The 24,978-nt window shown below is 41.1% G+C and overlaps 2 protein-coding genes across 3 annotated transcripts in view; both read left to right on the top strand.

The window, feature by feature from the left end:
* DYM (dymeclin) overlaps positions 1-24,978 on the top strand; it is a 355,894-nt gene that overhangs the window by 268,089 nt on the left and 62,827 nt on the right. The window lies entirely within an intron of this gene.
* Positions 2,566-4,408, top strand: LOC127046997 (uncharacterized). The gene is made up of 2 exons (XM_050944784.1): positions 2,566-2,863; positions 3,872-4,408. Exons 1-2 carry the CDS (start codon positions 2,671-2,673, stop codon positions 4,399-4,401), a joined length of 723 nt encoding a protein of 240 aa, XP_050800741.1. The 5' UTR covers positions 2,566-2,670; the 3' UTR covers positions 4,402-4,408.

The raw sequence follows: 24,978 nt of genomic DNA, 5'->3' as shown, positions 1-24,978 counted from the left end.
TCTGTGGCCTGCGATGTGCAGAAGGTCAAACTAGAGGATCGCCATTGTCTCTTCTGGCCTTAAAGTCTATAAATTCCTCTTTACCGATTAAGACAAGGTTTAATTATAGAATTCTCCTGTGTTGGTTGCAACACTTTTTGACTTAGGAAATTGTCATCTATAATGTTTAGAAATTCCAAGGATGTTTTAGTATTGGCAGCATGAGATCTCTACCATATGCCACTCAAACTGAAGCCCCCATGATCACACAGGTTTTTTCCCCCTACACTTATAGATAGGTGTGTAAGGAGGCAGTTATCCTGTTCCCTAATGTGATTTGGCGGTCTGTAGCAGACACCTTAGTGCCCCATCTTGTGCTTTATCTGTTAGAACATTGATCCATAAGCATTCAAGATCATTTTCTTGTGAGTTATCAATCAGTGACTCAGAAACAAGTAATGCCATTTTTGACATAGAGTGCCACTTCTTCTCCCCTTTTGCGCACTCAATCCTTCCTAAATAGATAACTTATAACCATTGATCTTAACATTCCAATCATTCAAATCATACCAGCAGGTTTCAATGATACCAACTAGATAAAATTTCTGCTCATAAATGAGCAATTCCAATTCCTCTTGTTCGTTACCCATGCTCCTAGCACTGATATATTAGCAATTCAGGTATTTCTTCTCTTTGTGTCCTTTGATTCCTTGATTAATTTTATTGTCTGCATTTCGATTTTATATTGAGTACTTGTATTTTCCCTCTTTTTACCCTCTCTTTAGCTATTAGTTTAATCCCCTTCTGACTATTCTGGTTGCTGGCTGGATCTTGACAACCTACACTGTTAGCATATAAATGGAATTGCCATTTAACATCAGACTCTTTTTAGGGTACTCTTCCCTCCACTGTGAATGCTGAGCTGCAGGCTATAAATATATTTTCTAAGTATTACTCATCCTCTCCCCCAGATGAATTATGTTTTAGCATGAGAGAAAATTACTCCTACCTAATTCCACAATTTTCATATAATCAAAAGGTAGCAATTTTTGGGTAGACTTGAATAACAGTCTAACTTAAGAGCCAGAATGAGCTCCTTTATTAAGTAAGTGCCAAATTTTGCAGTTCCTTCTGAATTCTTACTCAGCACCTCCCTTTGAAGTCTTTATTAAGTAAAGACTGCATGATTTATCTCTGAACAAAAAGAACAAATTAACCTAAAATTATGTGACAAAATGCTGGTATGGTTCAAACTGTTTAAACTACTGATTATTTGTACAGAAAACTGCAGTATGTTTTCTTTGGAGATTTTTATTTTTATTTTTTGCAGTTGCTCTTCACATTGTTTTTTGTTTAGTGACAAGTTTGTAGTTGAAGGATTTTTGGACAATTTTAAGTTCAAGAAAATACTTTTGGTGTATAACACGAGGAATTTCGTGAAAGTCTAATGTGCCATATGATCTATGTTTCATTCACTAGATATATCTTATGTTACATAGAAATTGAGTTGTTTACAAACCAGGCATCAGGTTTAAAGTTATTTCAGTATCTACATTTGCTTTAAGGATATTCTGTGTAGTAGAAATGTTTCATGAACTTCTGGTCAAAAGAGCTGCATCCTTTGGATTTATGAGGCATGAAAATAAACTTTAAAATGGTGAGAACAATTAGCAATAGCAATTAGACTACATATATAATATTAATACCCATTGAAGTATAAAGATGCAATAACTCTACAATTTTTTGAAGAGACTTAAATAGTAAATGTGTGTGTTTTATTTTCCATTGAAATGTGATGGTTATTGTTCCTTAGATTTCATTTTCATAATTCTAGAGAAAAAGGTATAGAAGATTTTTACTTTTATTTACACTCAGAAGAAATATATTGAGGAAGCAATTCATGTGAACATAATTAAAAGTGAAAGTGATTGGTTAGCTAAATAAATTGTGGAATAATTTCTTTAGAAACTACTGAGGCCATGGCTACACTGGAGAGTTGCAGCGCTGGTGAGGGGGTTACAGCGCTGCAACTTAGGATGTGGCCACACTTGCAAAGCACGGCCAGCGCTGCAACTCCCTGGTTGCAGCGCTGGCTGTACACCCGGTCGTGCCTAGGGTGTAGTGATTCCACCGCTGGTGATCCAGCGCTGGTCAGCAAGTGTGGACCCCACCAGTGCTTTTATTGACCTCCGGGGTATAAGGAGGTATCCCAGCATACCTTTTAAGCCTCTCTGGTAATCCTGCACACTCCACTGCCCTGGGCTCAGCTGACCCCACCTTTAAATGCCCCGGGAATTTTAAAAATCCCTTCCTGTTTGCTCAGCCAGGTGTGGAGTGCAATCAATCAATCAATCAGCGACCATGCCTCCACGCCCCAGACGAGCCCCAGCATGGAACAGTTCCGAGCTGCAGGGCCTCATCAGTGTTTGGGGTGAGGAAGCTGTGCAAGCACAGCTGAGCTCCAGCCGGAGAAATTATGATACCTATGGGCAGATATCACAGTCCTTGCTGATAAGGGGCCATGAACGGGACGCGTTGCAGTGCAGGGTCAAAATTAAGGAGCTGCACAGTGCTTACTGCAAAGCCCGTAAGGGAAATCGCCGCTCAGGAGCTGCCCCCACGACCTGCCGTTTTTACAAGGAGCTGGATGCCATACTTGGGTGTGACCCCACTGCCAATCCTAGGAGCACGATGGAGAGTTCAGAGCAGGGAGAAGTGGGGGAGAGTGTAGAGGAAGCCGAGAGTGAGGCTACTGGTGTGGAGGGAGACACCCCGGAGTCCCAGGAGGCATGCAGCCAGGAGCTCTTCTCAAGCCAGGAGGAGGCTAGCCAGTCGCAGCAGCTGGAAGTTGTTGGTGAAGAAGCAGCAGAGGAGCGTGTTCCGGGTAAGCAGATTTTATGTTTTGGGAGAGGACGGTTTGGGTTATGGCTGCCTGCATGCATGCCTAAACGTGGAATAGCCCATTGATTTGCTCTATCACGTCTCTGTAATCGGCCTCGGTAATCTCTTGAAAACTTGCAGCCAGAGCGTGGGCAATGTGCTTTCGCAAGTTTATAGGGAGAGCCACCGTGTTCCTTGTCCCGGTCAGGATAACTCATCCGATCCACTGTGCAGCGCGGGGTGAGGGGACCATGGCTGCACACAGGCAAGCTGCATAGGGGCCAAGGTGGAATCCACATTGCTGTAGAAGACCCTCCCTCTCTTCCCAGGTAACACGCAGCAGTGATATATCTGGCAGTAGGAAACCCTGTTGAGAATTTAGGGATACTTCAGTGCAGGGCGCCAGGTTCGCCCCCCCTCCCCCCCCGCCAGCAGGTCGCGAGCACCGCGTTGCGTTCCGGCCCACCACCACCATCAGCAGGTCGCCAGCACCGCGTTGCGTTCCAGCCCCCCCCCCCCACCAGCAGGTCGCCAGCACCGTGGTGCGTTCTGGTCCCCCCCTCTCCCCCCCCCCCCCCCGCCAGCAGGTAGCCAGCACCGTGGTGCGTTCTGGTCTCCTCCCCCCCCCCGCCACCCCGCCAGCAGGTAGCCAGCACCGCGGTGCGTTCCCCCCCACCACCACCACCAGCAGGCCGGCAGTTCCGCGGACCGCCCCCCCCGCCAGCAGCTCGCCAGCTTCATGTTCCCTACTGTCCCCTGTGCAGGCCACCATCTACCTCCTCTACCCAGTGCAGATAAACCCCAGTGAGCCATCAGTCAGTTCCCCCTCCCAGGTGAAGTCGGGGCAGAAACACTCACCCCATTGCTCGCCATGCCTTCGCTTCCCTGGCCTCTCTGTGTTATGTTAGGTATGTGGGAATGATGCTACAAAAAGTCTACAAACTCCTTCACTGTGTCATAATAAACAATGTAGCCTCTGTGTATTACATGTTTCTATCTATGTTTTTTTTAGTGACCTTGACTAATGCAGCCGGATCACCGGCCTCACGTCGGTTGCAGAACTTGAGAAAAAATCTGCGAAAATCAAAAGAAGAATTGATCAAAGCAGTTATGAATCACTACAACAGAGAAAGTAGGAAGACGCAGGAATGGAGAGAGAAAATGTATGAGTGGAGGCAAACACAAAGCAGGAGAAAGGAATTGGCTACCAAAAAAACCTCAAAGCACATGATAAACCTCCTGGCTCGCCAAACTGACTCTTTCGAGTCTCTCGTAGCCATGCAGGCAGATCTGTACCGTGGTAACCCACAACCCTCCCAAAGCTCTCTTTCTTGTTCCCCAATATTTGCACAAAACACCTTTCTCCAGCAGCCAGTTTCTTACTACCCCCAGCTGGCCCCAACACCTGTACGATCACCTACGAGCCCTGATAACTACGATCCTTACCCTGTGCACTCCACCCCCATTACTCTGCAGCATAGTAATCCTGAAGTGCAGCAGACATTGAACAGCAATCCAAACAGGACATATTCAAACCTCTGACTGTACAGTCCACCACCTTAACCCCCCTGGCCTTTTATGTACTGTACTTTGAATAAAGGATTTTATTGCTTTTACAATTCTTTTTATTATTGCAGAGAGTGGTAAATACTGTACCCCAAGGTAGAAAGGAGCACAGCAAAGGCACCAAACATTACTGTTGGCTCTCAGCATCAAATTGCTCCCTTAAGGCATCCCTAATCCTTGAAGCCCTTTCCTGGGCCTCTCTAGTAGCCCTGCTCTCTGGCTGTGCAAATTCAGCCTCTAGGCGTCAAACCTCGGAGGTCCATTCCTCACTGAATCTTTCACCCTTCCCTTCACAAATATTATGGAGGGTACAGCACGCGGATATAACAGCGGAGATGCTGCTTTCCCCCAAATCTAGCTTCCCATAAAGACACCTCCAGCGGGCTTTCAAACGGCCAAAAGCACACTCCACAGTCATTCTGCACCGGCTCAGCCTGTAGTTGAACCGTTCCTTGCTCCTGTCAAGCTTCCCTGTGTACAGTTTCATGAGCCAAGGCATTAAGGGGTAAGCGGGGTCTCCAAGGACCACAGTGGGCATTTCGACGTCCCCTACTGTGATCTTGCGGTCTGGGAAAAAAGTCCCGGCCCTCAGCTTCCTGAACAGGGCACTGTTCTGAAAGATGCGTGCATCATGCACCTTTCCAGGCCATGCTGAGTAAATGTCAGTGAAACGCCCACGGTGATCCACAAGCGCTTGCAGAACCATGGAGAAATACCCCTTGTGATTAACGTACTCTGATGCCAGGTGGGGTGGTGCCAGAATAGGAATATGCGTCCCATCTATTGCCCCTTCACAGTTAGGGAAACCCATTTGTGCAAAGCCATCCACAATGTCCTGCATGTTCCCCAGAGTCACGGTTCTTCTTAGCAGGGTGCGATTAATGGCTGTGCAAACTTGCATCAGCACCATTCCAACGGTTGACTTTCCCACTCCAAACTGGTTCGCCACCGATCGGTAGCTGTCTGGAGTTGCCAGCTTCCAGATTGCAATAGCCACCTGCTTCTCCACTAGCAGGGCAGCTCTCAATCTCGTGTCCCTGCACCGCAGGGTAGGGGCGAGCTCAGCACACAGTCCCATGAAAGTGGCTTTTCTCATCCGAAAGTTCTGCAGCTACTGCTCGTCATCCCAGACTTGCAGGACGATGTGATCCCACCACTCAGTGCTGGTTTCGCGAGCCCAAAGGCGCCGTTCCACGGTGCTGAGCACGTCTGTTACTGCCATAAGCAATTGAGTGTCTTGAGCGTCAGGCTTTTCAATATCATCGTCTGACTCCTCACTGTCACTTTGCAGCTGAAGGAATAGCTCCACTGCCATGCGTGATGTGCTGGCAACATTCATCAGCAAGGTCCTCAGCAGCTCAGACTCCATTTGTAACAGAAATCTCAGAAATCGCGCTGCAGACTCACAATGCCGCCAAACTGCTCGGAATGTGTAGCAAAGCACCACGGGGCGTTGGAACAGGATGCAGAAAGACCCACACACTTCCTTCCCCTTCCCACAAGCCACAGCGCCAAAATGGGACGAGGTGCTCTGTGGGATAGCTGCCCACAATGCACCACTCCCAACAGCGCTGCAAGTGCTGCAAATGTGGCCACACTGCAGCGCTGGTAGCTGTCAGTGTGGCCACACTGCAGCGCTGGCCCTACACAGCTGTACGAACACAGCTGTAACTACCAGCGCTGCAGAACTGTAAGTGTAGCCATGGCCTGAGTGTTCTCACATTGGACCCCAAAAAATCCCATTAAAAGGTACATTTTTGTGCACTGCCTTACACATCAATATTATAGTTGCCTGGGTTTAAAAAAGTGGATTTAGAACACTGAGGCAGTCCAGTGTTTAAAAAACCCAAGATGATTCTGTTTAAACTCTTGAGAGAAGACACCGCCATTGTGGGGGAAGAGAATCTTCTTAGGCTTTCTCTTTGTAAACACAATTTACTGCTGGCTCGCAAGTGAAGGTGCTGACCTTTGTTAATAAGCCTCTGACTTGATTAATTTCTGTTAGTAAAGAATTTTTAATTCCTTGGATACAAATGCTATCCAAGTATTCATGTTCATGTTCCCCAACAAGCTTGTTACTCATTTTTACTTATTGATTGGTCTTTGACAAGTTTCTCCACTGCCATCCAAGAGTGAATTTATAGTAATAGACCTATAGATGAAAGCATCAGTGTAGGAGAGTCTGAATGCAACAGCCAGTTGCCAACAGCTGTTGGTTGAGAATATTTTAGTTGTCTGTGGTGTGACCTATTCCTCAGCCGGAATGGGTTGCTTCGGACGTTTTCTAAAAGGCTGATCAGTCTTTGTTGAGTTGAGCTTTATCAAGGATTCATGGGTAGTGAGAAATTCTGTATTCAATAGTTCTCCAAAATAGGGCTAAGTGTTTGCAGGAGTAGTTCCTAATTCTTCCAGCGTTTCTGGAAAGAGTCAGATTATTTATATGTATATTGCATCAGTTTAGTAAAACAGAGTGTTAACAGTCATGAAGCAGAGTTTGGAACAAAAAAATTAACCTTTAGAAAGCCGAAAGTGTGTTTCCTTATTTTACAGATGTTTAAATATTTCTCTTTATAAACATACAAAGATGGGGCAGGGGAAGTAGGTGACAGAGACACTGAAAGGACTATATAGTACCTTTTCAAGCTTTTGTTAAAATAAATTCTTAAAAATTTGAAATATTTTATGTTATCTTTTCTATATGAGATATTGGTGAAATTTCATAGCACAAAAGACCTTGCCCCCTTATTTCTAATTATTCTTAGCTTTCCTTTAATCCCTATTTTATGACCTATAGCGACTAACCAACAGAGTCTTTGAACTCTTCTAGTTGGATGACTGGCATTTTTAAACAATATCTGTATGCATTGAAAAGGAGTTACACTGTTGTGTAAGGAGAGTAAAACAAGTTCTCTGGTGTTTCCTTCACTATCGAGTTGTATTATGGGGAGTGATTTGACTGGAAGTTGTGTGCAGTGAAGAGACCTCTCTCTAGAAGAAGTGGCCAGAAACAGAAAATAAGAAAGAGCTGCAGGTAAATGAGAGTTAGTAACATAGAGACAGAAAATATTCTGTGGTAGACTGAATGCTTAGGGCATGGATAAAAGAATACATAAAGCCTTTCACCTTGTTCAAATCCAGCCCACCTTGGAAGTGACCAGAAGTTACACTCTGATGACCATTTGATGGCCAACATGAAAATATTTGGTTTGACACCAAACATGCCCACATTACAAAAACCACCAGCATCACAACTGGCACCGACTGGCAAAACTCTGTCTCTAGGCATTTACACTATTTAAACCATACAAGGGATCTGATTGCCTTGTTAGCTGCCTAAGCAGAGATGCCAAGGATTCACTGGGACATGGAAGCTGAACTAACCACTCACTCTTAAAGCTGGTCTCGCCATTTGAAGATTTCAGTGCTAGGTACAAGAATGGTGGACAAGGTATAAATATTTGTAGGGATGGAGAGATGTATTGGTTGGATAAATTATAGTTCCTTTTCCTGCAAGGCCCAGCAGAGCTATGCACTGTACCAACAGCACAGTAAGAGACATAAGGAAAACATGCACTGCTCTCCATGAAGAAAGTTTTGGTCTCATATCTTCCAGCAGCAATCAATTTATCAAAATGTAGGAGAGCAGGGGGTAGAAACTAAACCCAACATGTAGATATTTGCTGGAATTATTCAGCTGTTCTCTTCTATTTTTTCCTGGCCTCTTTTAAACAAACAAACAAAAAAATATCACTATTTCTTAAACTCTGTCACAGTTGGTAGACCTGCAAATATATTCACCTTGATAGTAACCTGGTATCTTGGTTGTTTGAGTGCCTGTGAGGGGAGGATTTTGTGTGTGAAAATATTTTGTAAACTCTGAGGTTCACGGTAGGTTGGATGTCCTAAAAAATAAAATAAAAGTAAGAATACTTGTAAACTCATTGGTTCTAAGGTTGTTGGTGTTTTCTTAATGGTACTCATCACTGTAGTATCACAGTGAGTGCACGTGCACTGGTTTGTTCGGTTTTTACTGGTAGTCAAATAGTTGTTTTCATGTAACTTTATAAAATTTCATTACAAGCAATAATCTGTTTAAAAAAATGTAAAGGTTTCATTTGAGGCTACAGGAAACATGGTCCATCACTACACATTCTTATCCCCTGGAACAACATTGCACACCGTCCCATTGAGAGCTATTAATAGTGCTTCTCACATGAACGTCTGGTGCTAGTAGGATTTGCAGCATTACATGTGAACTATAGTTAATGTGTAAATGCTGGACTTGCTTGTAGTGTGAATGGCCAAGGGAGCAGGTATTAGAGGAGGATTATGGCCAAGATTTGAGACAGAGGGAGAGAAGTGTACTTAAAGGATCAGGCAAAATGGAAAAGATTGAAAGAATAAAGGAGTGGGAGAAGAAAGGGGAAGAAAGAGGAAAATGGAGAAGATAAGTAGAAATACAGGAAGACAAAACATCCCACCAAAGCCAGGTACTCTTGTCAGTTACATAGAAGCCCCGCTGCTTCAAGTGGAAAGCCAGGTAATTGATTGGAAAGTGGCTCACCCAACAGAGGATTAAATCACCTGACCCAAGGGACAATATAAAGAAACAGAAAATGGGACATTTTAAAAAAAAGTGTTCCTCTATTTTTAGTCATCTGTGGACATTGTCTTCCTTTGACAAACCCACGAAAAGAACCCTACCAATATACTCATGTAAGAATTTACAGATAGGACCATTTTTAGGAGAAGCTAATCTTCATTCCCACTGCCCTTCTTAATGATACAGTTTCCCAAACGTTGCAAGGACATGCTTCAGTTTTGTTTGTTTGGTCATTAAATTCTATCACATTTCTCATTTCTTTATGGTTTTATGTTCTAAATGAGGTATTAGAATAAGTTGTGCATTTCATGTGCTCAGTTCTTCTGCAAAATGAATTATTGCAAATACAGCAACTACTGAGCAACCCTGAAATGGGGACAAAGTAATGATTTTAAACAATTCTTTTGGAACTGGATAATAATTATAAGTGCCCCAGAATGACTGCAAGCACATGAATGTGATGTTCTGCATTCATAAGAATAACTAGAATCCCCAGCTGGAATTTTCAGATCCCACTGAAATTCCATGGGAGTTGGATACCTAATTTCTTTAGGCTCCTTTAAAATCCCAGGCTGAATTTTGAAATAGTGCTTTACCTTTTCAAAATGCTACAAATACTATAAATTGTTCCTCACATCACCCCCATAAGGTAGGTAAATATTATTGCCCTCTTTTTAACTATGGGGAAAGTGAAGCATCATATTTGAGATAAGTGTTATGTAATTAGACTGAATTGGGATGTATATACCCATTGGGCCAGAGTTAAGGTTGTGATTTCAACTTTTAATTTCTCATTTCCTGACTTTTGAGTGTTTTATCATGCAACTTAAATGTTTCCTCAACTTCATTTTTTTGCATGTAATTATAAATAACTGCTCATTGTCTCATTAATTCTTAGGTTGCCTGAGACTTCATAAAAGCACAAATATCATTTTCTAAAGCTAAACAAAATAAAAGGAGAAAGGATTTCAAAAGATGATTGGCCTGATTCTCACTTTTTTACACTGATTTTATGCTGTGAAACTTCAGGTATAAAACCAATGGAACAAAGTAGAGACTCAGGTCCAAGATCTTTTAAAACATGCATAAAGAGAATAGACTTTATTTTACTTCAAGTGATTTAATTCTGTCATATTCTTCTCCCCTGAACATTTGGGAGTTGTATGTGATTGACCGACTGTTGGTAATGCTACTTCAAAAACAGAGTCAAGGCAAATAAGATTTTTATTACCCTTCAGATATGTTACTGGAATGTAGTGGAGCTTTTCCAAAATTGCTGCTGTTCATATTTAGACTTGAGCTGAAGCTTAGAGAGCTGTAGACTTCAACAGAAGTCTATGACATCTATTTCAAAGACACCCTGTTTTACTGCATCTCTTTGATTGATGCAAATCTGGGATAGTGTGTACAGAATCTGTTCCACATGAGCACGTCTGTGTATGTTAACCTAGACATCAGAACTTAGACAATCTCTTCTTTGCTCTCAAAAAAAAGTAAATCTCCCTTTCTCTCCTACAGAACTGGATACAAATTAAAGTCTTTCCAGTTATATTTCCAAACTTTTATTACAATAGCAATTATTTTCTGCATTATAGGTAAACACCAAAGTTTAAATTGCAATTGCTTAGGGCATGGCTTTGAGTTGCTCACCAGCAACCTGCCTCCACCCTGTAAAAAAATATTTTTTTTTTTCACAAAATCATCCACTGTTGCCAGCACTTGCCTGGAGAAAAACAAAAACTGTTTACTGAGTCAGTAATTGTGAGTTTTCCCATTCTCACATTGTTCTTTCAACTTGCTGTGTATCAAAACCATGGAGAGACTCATGTTACATTGCCCTGGGAAAAAGCATAATTGAATTTTCCTGAAATATAAAGTCCAGTTTTTCTTCATAAAGTTATCTCACCTTGCTTTTGACTCCTATTATCTATTAATTAAGGTTCATCAGAAAACTTAGCCTTGAGTTGTTGCTCTTAATTTGTAGGCAAATAATTATCACTGCTGACTGGGTTTCTGTTTAAGGCAATTAAATGACGCCAGTATGGATGTTCAGTATATATGGTCTACCTCCCTATTGTCTCATACAAACACCACTGTGCTACCCTACTTATATCTGTCAGTTCTATATTTTCTGAAACGTACTGCTTAGAATACGTTTCATATCCAAAACAGATGGTTCTTCGGAAATACTCTAAGATATTTTCTTGCACTTGATTGATATGACAATAACTTTATTTAAATGAAGAGATTTTAATTAAATATGGGGGCGGGAAATGTCAATTAAGACTATATAGTGCAGGATCAGTATAAATATCTCATTATTTTTTCATCCTGGCAAATAGGGATGTAATGGAACTGACATTTGAAAGCTGTTCTTATATCCTGCCTTTTGGAATCATATTGTGAAAAGTCCATTTTTCAGCATCATTTAATAATGCTGTCAGATGTTTGCTCCCAGTGCATTAGGCAGGAAGTTGAGTAGCGTCATCAGCTCCTGTGTTTATCAGAAATCATGCAGTGCTCTTATCCAGTGTCTAGGGGAATGCACTACGAAAGAAAAAAATGAAAAAGGAATGTAGTAAAAGACAACATTTAATCTAAAAGTTGCCCTGCTCATTTGGCTTGCCTGCTATCAGCTCTCAGAAGTCTGTCTCCTGTCTCCTTCCTGTTTGCACTTTCCTTAATCTGTGAAGAGGTTCTTGGAGTTTCTTTTTGTTGTTATTTATGTTGCTTTTATATATATATATTTCATACTAATCTACCAAGGCAGAGACTGGTGTGTGTGTGTGTGTGTGTGTGTGTATATATACACCAATCTCTGCCTTGATAGATTAGTAGATGATGATGAAAACTGTAATTAGCAGTAGGCTCATTTTAAAGAGAAAATAAGATATAGAAATAAACCCACTTTGGCGATTCTTTTAAAAGGCTTTACCTATGTGCACTTTAGGCTGCAAACCACTTCAAAGGCTAATATTGCCGTTTTGCTTCACAATACAGTATGTTTCTAACATCTAATATCTGTGTCTGTCCGACTGTATTTTCTAAATATTTAATAATTTAATAACACTTAACAAATTAAGGTAGGTGCAGCGTGTATGCCAATAGCTCTCACAAAGTGTTGCACTGCTGAATTAACTTTCTGACCATGTTGTGGTTCCTCAGTTTATTAGAAGAAATAAAAGCACCTCTCATGATTTAGCTTCAGTTGCAAGATAAAATGATGGCTGTAAAGTAGCATATTCTTGCTCTTACAGTCTGGGCGTCTTGTACCATAATTCCTATCAAGTGCTTGTTATCTGGACCTGAACTCCTTGTAGTGCACTGCTAATATTTACAGAAACTGCACCTTCATTTAAAAACTTTCTTGTGTATCCACTGCACCTTCCATGTGAAATGAAACTGTCTAAATTATAGTTCTGTTTTCAATATTGTTTAGTATTTTCAGGAGGCCTTTTATCAGAAGGTAATTGTGACGGGTTCAGTCACAGAGATCCCCTTCGGACAGTCACCTGATGTGCTGAAATTACATCTGAGCCCGTTTTCCCTGCCAGCTTGTGACTTCCAGAACCCTGTTTTGTTGAGCCAGACACACTAGACTGCTGCAAACACAGATCCATGGTCTGGTCCACTCCCCCAAAGGTGCAGATTTAACTTAAAACAGCTCAGCAGGTTACTTGTCTCCAGTACCCAGACATCCAGTTCCCAATGGGATCCAAACCCCAAATAAACCCATTTTACTCTGTATAAAGCTTATGCAGGGTAAATTAATAAATTGTCTGCCCTCTATAACACTGATAGAGAGATATGCACAGCTGTTTGCTCCCCTGGGCATTAATCACTTACTCTGGGTTTATTAATAAACAAACGTGATTTTATTAAGTATAAAAAGTTGGATTTAAGTGGTTTCAAGTAATAATAGACAGAAGAAAGTAAGTCACAAAGGAAAATAAGACAAACATGGAAGTCTAAGCCTAATACATTAAGAAACTGATTACAGGTAATATCTCACCCTCAAAGATATTCCAATAAGTTTCTTTCACAGACTAGACTCCTTCTTAGTCTGGGCCCAATCCTTTCCCCTGGTCCAGTCTTTGTTAGATCCAGCAAACATCTCAAGTAGTAAGCAGGGGTTTTCTCATGACTCTTTGTCCTAATCCACCCCCTTTTATAGCTTTGGCACAAGGTGAGAATCTTCTGTCTCTCTGGGTCCCCAACCCTCCTTCTAATGGAAAAGTACCAGATTTAAGATGTATTCCAGTTCAGGTGACATGGTCACATGTCACACTGTTAGACCTCTAGTCTCCATTCCCTGTGGACTGGCTCACACATACACAGGAAGGTTTGCAGATAGATAAACCATTTACAACGAATTGTCTTAGTCAGTGGGAGTCATTAAGATTCTAAACCACCATTAATAGCCCACACTTTGCATAATTACAATAGGACTTCAGAGTTATACTTTATATTTCTAGCTTCAGATACAAGAATGATACATGCATACAAATACGCCTCTATCCCGATATAATGTGACACAAAATTAGGATATAACGCAGTAAAGTATGCTTGGGATGGGGTAGGACGGGGGCTGTGCACTCTGGTGGATCAAAGCAAGTTCGATATAACGCGGTTTCACCTATAACACGGTAAGATTTTTTGGCTCCCAAGGACAGCATTATATTGAGGTAGAGGTGTAGGAGAAATATGTTCAGTAGATTATAACCTTTGTTATGATATCTTTCAAGAGACCTTTTGCATAAAACATATTCCAGTTACATCATATTCACACTTATAAGCATATTTTTGTAAAACGTATGGAGTGCAACATCACAGCAATGTTGCTTTATTCATTTGCCCACTGCAACGTTGATATATAGACTAAAGTGGTAGAAAAGCAGCTACTGAAAAAGAAGTCCTTAGAGTAGTTTGTATTATCAGTTAACTTTTAATTTGTGAAATTCTTTTTAGGGAATCAGGATCACAAGCAACTATAAACTATACTCAGTCATTTGGACTACAACAAAGAGGTGGTGAAGTCCAGTGGTCAGAGCTCTGGACATGGACTCAGCAAACCTGGGTTCTATTCTCAGCTCTTAGCTAGCAATAAATAAATTGCAATGATTTGGACATGTATGTGTGCATATTTATTTGGTTTTTCTAAAGCTAATTAAGTATTTTAGGAAAAAGTATGTGAGCGGCCACCAGCAAGAATGGGTGGCCGCATTCTGAGTTCACCCAAAAATTTGTCCTGAGTTCCCTGGTTCTAGACAGTCTTAGAGCAAGAAAATTTTCATTTGTTTTTCTGGCGTCAAAAAAATTTCATAAAGGTTTGAAACTTCTGTTTTGTGAACTCGGTCTGACTTATTTATGCCACATACAATCACTTCAAAAGTAATTTTCACCCTAAAGAAAAAAACACTTAAAGGCTTTTTGGCTGCTGTGTGAAATCTGATAACTAATGTCTCTTAGGGTACTGAGACAGCATACATTACAAGTGACAGAAGCTATCAAGCTACTAGTACTTCATATAAGATATTCTATTTGCTATTTCTGTTGTTACTTCACGTTATAGAAACAGACAGATGCTGCATCACAAAAATACTTGTTCTTGTCTAACTGATCTACTTACATAGACTCCCATTATCTTTATAACATAGTATTTTAGTCCATTTAGCGATAATAACTATCTTCCTTCTCACCTTGTATGAGAAATAACTTTGATTAGTCACTGTATAGTATTATGTATGTGTGACTTACTAAGAGAAAAGCTCAATCAAATAAATGAGTTTTATTTAGATTAGTCCTGAAAGTGTTGAGGTCCATAGTCATTCTTACCTCCTGTGGGGAGTACATTCCATAGTCTCCAGCTTCTGTGAAACTTCCATTTCCCACACTCATACATTTTCCCCCCAATTTCAAAATGGATTGACAGTTCAGTTGTGTAGTGGAATGTAGTTGGCATGGAAGGTCAGATAGTATCTGATACTTAGGCCAATTCAATGAAGGACTTCAAATAGCAGGACAGTGATCTTAAAATTGTACTCTGCAGTCAATGAGGAGCTAAGCCAGAGAATCTGAAGCTTGACTCACAGGAGTCCAAGATACTGGAAGTTGATAGGTGGTTGTGTTTTTGCTTGCTCCTCAAGTAAGCATGTTTAGACAGTAGTCCATCAGGTCTCTAACTGTTATGTTTCACATCCTAAATGTTTTACAGTAGACATTTTATAGTTGCTAAGCTATGTATGTAGAACTTGAATCTGAAACCATTGTGTAGCACTTGTGTAGGGTCATTTAAGTTATTGGCCTCATTGGTGGCTAGGCAGTTGGTTCTTTTTGTGATGTAGTTTACTAATCCATGAAAAGAATCTGCCAGTTATTTATATACCACCAGAAGCTTTATTTGTTGATGTATAAGAGGAAAGTGGGATCAAACATATAACAGTTTTCCTGTTGCAAAAGCCTCAGACAATGAGGATGGAGTATGTTCAGTACAAAGATGGACTAGTGGCTGGACATCATCGTGAGATATGTCACAGAATTGGTGGATTGTAAGAAGCTTTTTAGAGGAGGATGTCAAAAGAGTTTTGATTGCTTGGGAGGCTATTTTATCATGAATAAAGAAAGCAACTGTTTAGGACTGTTTACTGGGACTAGTTTTAAAGTTCATGGGTTGTAAAGGAGAAGGCAGAGATGTGTCCAGGCATCAAGTTATGGATTAACTGGAAACTGAAGGGACATATAGCAGCTGATGTAGTAAATTGTATAAAAAGTACAGGTCAATTCATTTGACTTGCAGCGATGTGCTGTCCTGATGACAGAAGGTATGCAGAGTGTTTGCGCAGTATGAACAGCTCAAAGAAGGGATTTGACTATTTATTATATAGAGAAAAAAAGTTAGTCATGTAAGGAATGATGAGATCAAACACTCTGATACATTTTGTGAGAAGAGAAAGGCTGCCTGTGTCAATTAAGATAATCTGTCATTGCTAAAGGTCATCTGCAGGAGACTCCAGTTCCAATTCAGATTTGTTACGATGCACTGGAGGAACAGTATGCCTTTTGGCATGGACTTCATCTTCCAACATGCATTGTAATTGCAGACTACCCACTTTACTTGAGCGGGAGTTCAACTTGGGTGTCATAAATCCTCACAAACAATTTTTGATTGAGCATTCTTGTCAGCATCTGTGGCTGTTAAACCCTCTCAAAAGGTTAGCAAAACTAACATCGTTGTTGGGGTCATCACCTTGCCAGTTTTCATTTGGCACATATTTTACTTTGGGTAAGGCTGGTTGCTGACTGTTTTCTGTAGTGTGGAACACAGATTGTCTTCTCTTCCCCCAGTTTTTCCCTTGCCGTTCTGAGTGACAGCTGTAGTTTTAAAAAGCTTGTGTCTTCCATCCCTGAAAGAGTTCTTCTATCTGATGAAGAGTGACAGTATACATTGCTTGTTGAAGAATCTAATTTATCATGGTAGGATATAGGAGGTGTACACAATGGAGAGGGCAGCTGGACATCACTTCTTAAAAACGGCATTTTTTAATAATCGAATGACAGAAGGCAAATGATAGTGAAAGAGCCATAGTCCCAAGGATATTAAATTCATGTGGCTGATGATTGATTCTTATTAACTTTGCTCCCAAAGTGACAATCCCATTTTCAGTTCTGAGTAATGCGCATAGCACTCTGATTTAATCTTTTTTTGATGGTATATTTGTTTGCAAGCCATGTAATTTTTCTCTTAACAATGAAGTCCCCTTCTTTCTCCCCACAACTCAGCATTGTGGCTGAAAACTACTCAGGTTTTGAGGCATGAGAGCCACAAAGTATTATATGTGCCAGTAAATTAGCTACACAAAGATAACAGAGCTGTATCACTAAATGACTGGCTTTGAAGGCCATTTGTGCATTAACTTTAAAAGCAGCTTTCTTGCGCACTTCCTTCTTTCCCCCAGTCCCCTATCCCTTTGGCAACGCCACATAATTTTGTTAAAGGTTTTATTTTCTGCTGAAAATGCAGGAAATTCAGACAACCCTCTTGGAAGCCCCCCAAAGCTAATACAAACAAGATACATATGCTTCTCTTAAAGTAACTAAAAATAAAGTAAATGATTTGAAACCAGTTAACTTTATAAATTCCCCTCCAAAGAGGAAAAGGAAGTTTACATAATGAGAGCTGTGATTGTGGATGCTGTTAAATGATGTTATCAAACTAAAATTCCCCCAAGTGCCAACTTGTCTATTGGATGTAAAATAGCGCATTGATACCAGAGTTTCTGGTAATTAAATTAGAAGTAGACAAGGAAGAACCAACTGCTAAATATCTGAAAACCTAATAATTTGCATTTATGAAGCTAGCTGCATTAAAACGTGGTGGTGAATTAGCCAAGGACATCCATCAAATATCAGTCTGGGTTTTCTATGGATAAAGGTGGATCCTAGCTACCAATTATCAAATTTCATTTGTTTGAATATCTCTGGTGAGAGCAGAGTTTGGTTCAGGAGACGATAGTTAATAGAAAAATGCCAGAGCTCCTTGTCATAGAATAGAATCTCAGGAGATCATCTAGTTCAACCCTCTGCTTAAAGCAGGACAAATCCTCAGACTTTTTTTTCTTTTTTAAACCCCAGTTCCCTAAATGGCCCCCTCAGGGATTGAGCTCACAGCCCTGGGTTTAGCAGGCCAATGCTCAAACCACTGAGCTATCCTTCCCCCCCAAATAATCCTGGGTTTATTTTCAAGAAACAGCTGCTAGCTTGGAGTTAATACAACATACTCATCTGCCTTTTGCTATATGTAATGGACATTTCCTTGTACTTTCCATTGTTGGCAATACCCACTTAGAACTGTATCTACATTATAATGGAAATGGTCATGGTATGGTTCAGGCTGCAGATTTAAGTTTAATAGGAGTTGTAAATTTTTGTTTTGTAATAATCTCATGTTGTTTACAATATTGCATGCAAACAGCAATGTTAAAGGAACTTTAAGGTTGCAAAATTGAGCACTAAAAAGTTAGGAAAGTCCAGAACTAAGGTCCTTAAAACACCCCTGATAATATGAGGGGGTATTATTATTCCAATTTTACAGATGGGGCACTATGGCATGCAGGGATCCACAACCCCCGGAGCCGCAGCTCTGAAGCCAGGAGCAGCGCAGGGCTGAAGCCAGCGCCCCCCTCACACACACATACCTCGCCTCAGCCAGGAACAGCGCGTGGTTGAAGCTGGCGCCTCACCTTCCCTCCCCCCAAAACTGAAGCCACCTCCCCCCGTTTAAGCTGGGAGCCACACTGGGACCCTGCCCCTGCCCGTACACAGCCCCTAGCTACCCCCTGAACTACCTCCCTGCCTGCACACAGCCACAGCTACCCCTTCCCTGCACCCTGAGCTACACCCTGCCTATACACAGCCCCTAGCTACCCTCTCCCTGCACCCTGAGCTGTTTTCAAACCTTTTGAACTGAGTCCCCCCCTTTGAGTTATATTTTTGATTGCAGCCCCCCATAGCCGAGACAGGCTGGGTGGCCTCCTGAGTGAGTCAGGGGGTGGAAGTGGTGTTCCTTCCCTGGACCCTGCTGTGTGGAGTTGGCTTGAGCCCCACCAGCCCTTTGCTTCCCCCCCCCCACCCCCCGAAGTAAAACTATGCCTATGCCCAAGAGTCTGCCCCCCCCCCCCAGCCCGGAGGGCCCCTCCACCCTCCCGCCTGGCCCTGGCGTTTTTATAGCATATTGAGTGGACCTCAGCAAGAAAAAGGTTGAGAACCCTTGGTGTAGAGAGCGGAAGGTCAAAAGCGTCCACTGATTTGGGATGCCCAATTTGATGTGGGTCTGATTTTTCAGAGTACTTCGCATTATATAGCACTTTATAAATTCAAAATACCGCTCTCATTTATTTCACTTGCAGCTCAGGCTTCTCTTCCCTCCCTTCACCTACTGGCTCCCAGTCTCAGGCTCCTGACCCAGCTATTTCCAGTCTCTCCCTCAGGCTCTATGTCAGTGTACCTCCCTCCCAATCTCTTGTCCCTTCTGCATTCAAGTTTAGCATCATGATGGAGGAAACCTCCTAGGTGGTGTTGGGGGGGGTGGGAATTGAGAGCGCAGAAGAGTGTGTGTCCCTGGTCTTGGTTCTGGTGCCTGGCACCACAGTGAACCACTGCACCTGAGAGTTGCAATTGCTGGGAAAGTCACTGTCAGCCCTTAGAGCTCTGAGATGGAGCATATTTATTCACTCTGTTGGGATGGCACAAGTACAGTCTAGTCAGCACGTGGGAGCTGGGAAGGGATGGCGCATGCTCAGAGCGGATGGAAAATTTCAGCCTGAGCAGGTAAAGTTTAGCAAAGTTATAAGCAACTGAAAATTGGGTCTTTATAATGGAAAGCTTCAGACGACCTTAAGTATAGAAGTTGCTAACTGCACCTCCTATAAGATATCTTTCTTGATTTTGTTCTCTCTGTTTTAGGGCTGTCCATTAATCGCAGTTAATGCATGCAATTAATGCAAAAGAAATTAAGTAGATTTAAAAAATAGTTGCAATTAATCTCAGTTTTAATCGCACTGTTAAACAAGAATAGAATACCAATTTAAATTTATTATAAATATTTGTGGATGTTTTTCTACATTTTCAAATATATTGATTTCAGTTACAACACAGAATATAGAGTTCACCGTGCTCACTGTATATTTTTATTACAAATATTTGCACTGTAAAAAAAGATAAAAGAAATAGTATTTTTCAGTTCACCTCAGACATGTACTGTAGTGCAATCTCTTTATCATGAAAGTGCAATACATAACTGCATTCAAAATCAAAACAATGTAAAACTTTAGAGCCTACAAGTCGAAGCATGAAGGGGCATAGGAATGTTTAGCATGTCTGGCACATAAGTGTTTTGCAACGCTGGCTACAACGGTGCCATGCGAACACCTGTTCTCATTTTCAGGTGACATTGTAAATAAGAAGCATCTGCATCTCAACTATCCACTTCAAAACATTTTTGAGAATTTGGTGGAGGCCCCAAGGTGCCTCCCCCAGACCTGTGTGCTGCAACAACCAGTCAATATGATTTCCACAGTTCACACTAGCCTGCAGATATCAGCCAGAAGCTAGGGTATATGGGTAGAGCTCTGCAAATCTGTGGATATCCACTTTATATCCACGGACCTTGTTTGCGATCACGTATCGGATGAGGATACAAGTTTTGTATCCAGATTTACTACCCTAATCTAGAAGTTCTCCACGTGAAAACATAGTTTCTTAATGGTTTCAAAATGTTGAAATGACCTGTTCAGAAGATGTAAAAGAGACACAATTAAATAGCAGAAAAACAAATGGCAGAGATTCCAGATCTGGTGTGACAGTAGACATGTTATGGCTATATCCTTGCCTTTGCCACCGATGCTGGACTATATACTAGAATTTTAAAAACCAGGATTATCCTCAAGTTCACTGAGAGTACATCTCGCAGCCATTACAGCTTTTAACATTCATTTATATAGCTCCTTCTACATAATATCTGTGTAGAAAGTTACAGATAGAAATCTGAAATATGACATCTAACACTGTTCCCCCCATTCATTGATTATACTTGGAATTAAAATGTGGGGGGAAGGTCCATCCATTAAATACTAAAGTAACCTGAGACGACGTTACTGAGGAGTCACTTCATGTTCTTTAAGCTGTTAGATGCAGACTGTGTGCTTAGCCTTCCACAAGGTCAACAGACATTCAGTATTCACCCATCCTATAACAAAAAGGGTTTTCAGAGATATTCGAAACCTCTACCCTGAAGTTTGAGATCCTACTCCACCTTTGGACCTTAACCTAGTGCTGAGACGCCTCTCTGGATCCCTTTTGAACCCATAGTGACCTGCTCATTCATGCACGTTTTTATGAAGGCTGCCTTTCTTGTGGCCATCATATCCCCTCGAAGAGTGAGGGAAATAGGGGCTCTTATGGCGTAATCCCCTTTACAGTTTTCTTCAGAGATAGTCACTTTCAGACTGCATTCAAAGTTCCTACCTAAAATACCTTCATCCTTCCACCTGAATCAGCCTATTCATCTTCCATTGTTCTTCGCCAAACCGCTTGGGAATAAAAAGGAGGCGAAGTTTCACACACTAGATGTTAGAAGGGTATGAGCCTTGTATCTCGAAAGGACCAAACCCTTCAGGAAATTACTAAAGCTGTTCCTTTCAGTTGTGGAGTGATCTAAGGGATCAGCCATATCTAAATAAAGACTTTCAAAATCTATTTCCAAATGCATTAACCTTTGTTATCATCAACATGACCTGCAACCCTCACCGGGAACTTGAACGCACTCCACACAATCACTTTCCACCTCTGTAGCTTTCTTGAACAATATAGCGATCACAGACGTTTGGAGAGCAGGGACCTGGGGATCCACTCACACATTCACGTAACATTACACAGTCATTCAGCATCTGATGCAATACTGGGACTGACTGTTTTATTTCAGTAACGAATCCAACTCCAAATCCACATATTTCTAACAAGAAGCACTGTTCTACAGTCACCTAAATTGCAGCACCTATTGGGATGTTACTAGAAGAAGTAGCTAGCTAGCTATCACTCTGTGCAGTAAGTGAGGTTCTGTGAGAGGTTTCCCCCCACGGGTTCTCCACTACCTACCCTCCTGCCATCTGCTTCAGAGTTTCTAGACACAAGCTCTGCAGTAGAGAAGGAACTGAAGACAGTTTGGCCACACAGCTCTATATAGCTGCCGAATATGGCATGAGACAGCGAAAGCACATGTGCAGCTCAGACAGGCACTGCTACTAAAAATCTCTGATCCTAGGCTCAGGGACACAGATATCTCTAAAGTGTGAAGCAATCATAGGGACACACATCTTGAGGAACCTCAGTTACTACACAGGATGAATAACCTTCTCTTTAGCCTGTACCTCAAGACTAGCCAGCTACTCTGGGCTGGAAGCACCACCACATTTGAGCGAGAGGGTTTTGTGTGTGGATGGGAGCTGGGTTAAGGGCAACACTTGAGTAAGAGCCCACGTTAGCTCAGCAGCGAAGACCAGCCCTGCGTGACTGCTGAAGGCTAACTGAAGTAAAAATGTCGTTGGCAAGTTGGTATAGGCTGAAAATGAACAGAGAATGGTTTCATCTAGAAATCTAGTATTCTTTAAAAGAACACTCTTCTCTCACATTCTGGAGCTTAGCACAAGCTGTATTTCAGCCTGCGAGATGGATTAATCAATCAGTGTCTCTTTGGATAAGGGAATGAACTCTCATAAATGACTGAAATTCTGATCTTATGTGACTAAACTTTCCCATCTAAAGTTAAATTAGAATCGTAGGAAAGGAACCAAGAAACAGGAGTTTGTCTCAGTTCCTGTTGGATAGATCCTTAGTAGTATTTTTGGGGGTGAGGGGGATGGGGAGCAAGAACAAAAAACCTACAAGGTAGGTCTAGACTGGCAAGGGAGACATCTTTTTCCTCAGAAATTGACTTTGGAATCAAAAAACTTTAGTGGTTGGGAGTTCGCTGTCACTCACCATAGAATTTTTTAAGTTTTTTTTTAAGTGTTTAATATAAAATTAAAAAGACGAGCAATCAATAAATATTATGGCCAGAATATTAAAATATGGAAGCCAAAAGTTAGGCACTTAACTAAATGTGAGCAGATTTCCAAATGCATTGAGCTCTGTGTCTTCCACTTACTGAAAATCAGTCTACTTTTGTTCAGATGTCTAAACATAGATTTAAGGAGCCTAGCTTTGGGTACCCAGTTTTGAATGTTTAGGCAGGTATTAATGTCATTTTAAGCAGTACACTTTTGAACAATCATACTGCAGCTGGTGTTTTAAGGAACCAGACTTATGGGCCAAATGGCTTTAAACACTCCAGGATTGCATTGAATCCCCTGAAACGCAGTGCCTGGAGTGTTGTCCTGCTATTCATGAAATGGATTGTGTTAAGAAATAAGGAAATTGGTGATTTAGGATGGATGAAGACTGGACCATCTAGGTTTGTCCACCAGTTTTTCTAATCTTTGCACCCTCATTTGTATCTTTTTCCTCAATGATTATCTAGCTTGCTCATATATTTTGTTATCCTCCCATTTCTTATCTGTCAGTTGCCTCTGTTTTCATTCTCTTCTCTTTTGTAGTCTCGTTTGCCTGTTCCTTTCTCTCTCTCTCTCTCTCTCTCTCCGCAAGAAGAACAGGCTGCAAAGAGCAGCACCAGGATCAGGGGACTCCAAAGTTGATCTTTCAGCCACCTTTTCACAGCACCAGCTGAATTGTGCTTCAGGCAGTTTGGCCTTAGCCAGGGATCTAGTTAAAAAGTAAATATTTGCCAACAAATTTACCAAAGTTATTCCCTATCCTGAGTAAAAGGAAAAACCTGTGGTACATAACGTTACCGCTCTGTGAGCTCTGTTGGCAAATGCTAACGGCAACTGTTGTTCCTACTTTCAGTGACCTATTTTAATATCCAGTCACAAGCATTTGCAAAGTGATTCTGTGCACTCTGAGAGTTTCACATCCTATTTCACTGGTAGATTATTTAAAAATAATCAAATCTCTTTTCTGATCTTTTTGTGTGAAAGGACCTACATAAATCTGATTTCACCAAGCACGTTTGGCAGCACAAATAAGGGTCATGGTCTAGTTGAGCTCTATGCATCTGCGATGTTTTTGATACTGGTATCCTAATGAGTAAATAACAGTCAGCAAATGTGGGAGCAAACTGAATTATGAAGAACATGCAGAACTTGCACTCAGCCCTTTAGGCACTGTGGAAACCTCACTAATTCAAACTAGTGTCTTGTTTGGATTCACCATTACCACACAACAGCCAGACTGGTTGGCACAAAAAATATCTGTATAATTGTTTTCTTTTTCTTATGGATAGCATCTAATCTACTCAAGAAAAAAGCTCCTAAAATTTTGTTGTTTCTAGCCGTCATCTGACACACACGCTCTGTGTTTCACTTGTGGTGAAATTGGTCTGAAAGTTATTACACAAGGTGATAAAAACTTTTTTCTTTAACTATTAAATGTTTTTATAACCTTGTTTATATCTTTCCTGACGCCACATCTAGATGCAGAGGTGCCTTAGCTTGATACTAGTGATGCAAAGCAACAAAAGTGCAATATTTTATCAGCTCTGACAGCATGTCTGCATTCTCCCATCCAAATGCTGTCCTTGGCTTTTAACTTGGTTTTTTTCCTCTTTGTAGAAATTTAAGATTTAAAGCTATTCGGAATGCTTTAATCAGAAATTATAGCAGCAAATTTGCAAATAGTATGTGCGGAATAATAGGATTATCAACCATTCTTTTCTTTAACGTTAGTTTATATAGCTCATTCTACATAATATCTATGTAGAAAGTTACAGATAGAAATCTGAAATATGACATCTAACACTGCTCCCCCTATTTGTTAATTATACTTGGAATTAAAATGTGTGGGGAAGGTCCATCCATTAAATTCTAAAGTAATCTGAGACGTTATTGCTGAGGAGTTACTTCATGTTCTTTTAGCTGTTCGATGCAATGTGTGCTTAGCAATGAACAGGTTTGTTTTTCATTAAACATCATGCTGGTAGATACTAATATTTTTCTGTTTAAAATAGCTTTACTTCCCGTGTTTTAGGTGAGCATTTTTTATTTTAAAAAAAATTTACTTGTGGGAATTAGGTATGTGTCTAAGTCGGGTTTCAGGCAGCAGGATATATCTGCTATAGTAAGATCTACTTTCTTTCCATCCTGAACCCAAGGGTGTCGGTGTTTTGGAGAGGGCTTGAGGGTTACAACTCTGCCATGAAATTTGCTTGTGACTCAAAGCTTAGCAAACCAAATCCTTGACCCGGAAAATTTTTTAGTGACTGCTTTGGGATGCTTGATAGTTCATCAGTTTGGTAATGGGATGGGATACAAGGCTTTTCACCTCTTTGCTAATTAATTCAG

The sequence above is a fragment of the Gopherus flavomarginatus genome, chromosome 3 (genome assembly GCF_025201925.1).
Source record: "Gopherus flavomarginatus isolate rGopFla2 chromosome 3, rGopFla2.mat.asm, whole genome shotgun sequence".
NCBI classification, from domain to species: domain Eukaryota; kingdom Metazoa; phylum Chordata; order Testudines; family Testudinidae; genus Gopherus; species Gopherus flavomarginatus.
The sequence above is the reverse complement of the archived record's forward strand: the minus strand, read 5'-3'. Positions and strand labels throughout refer to the sequence as shown.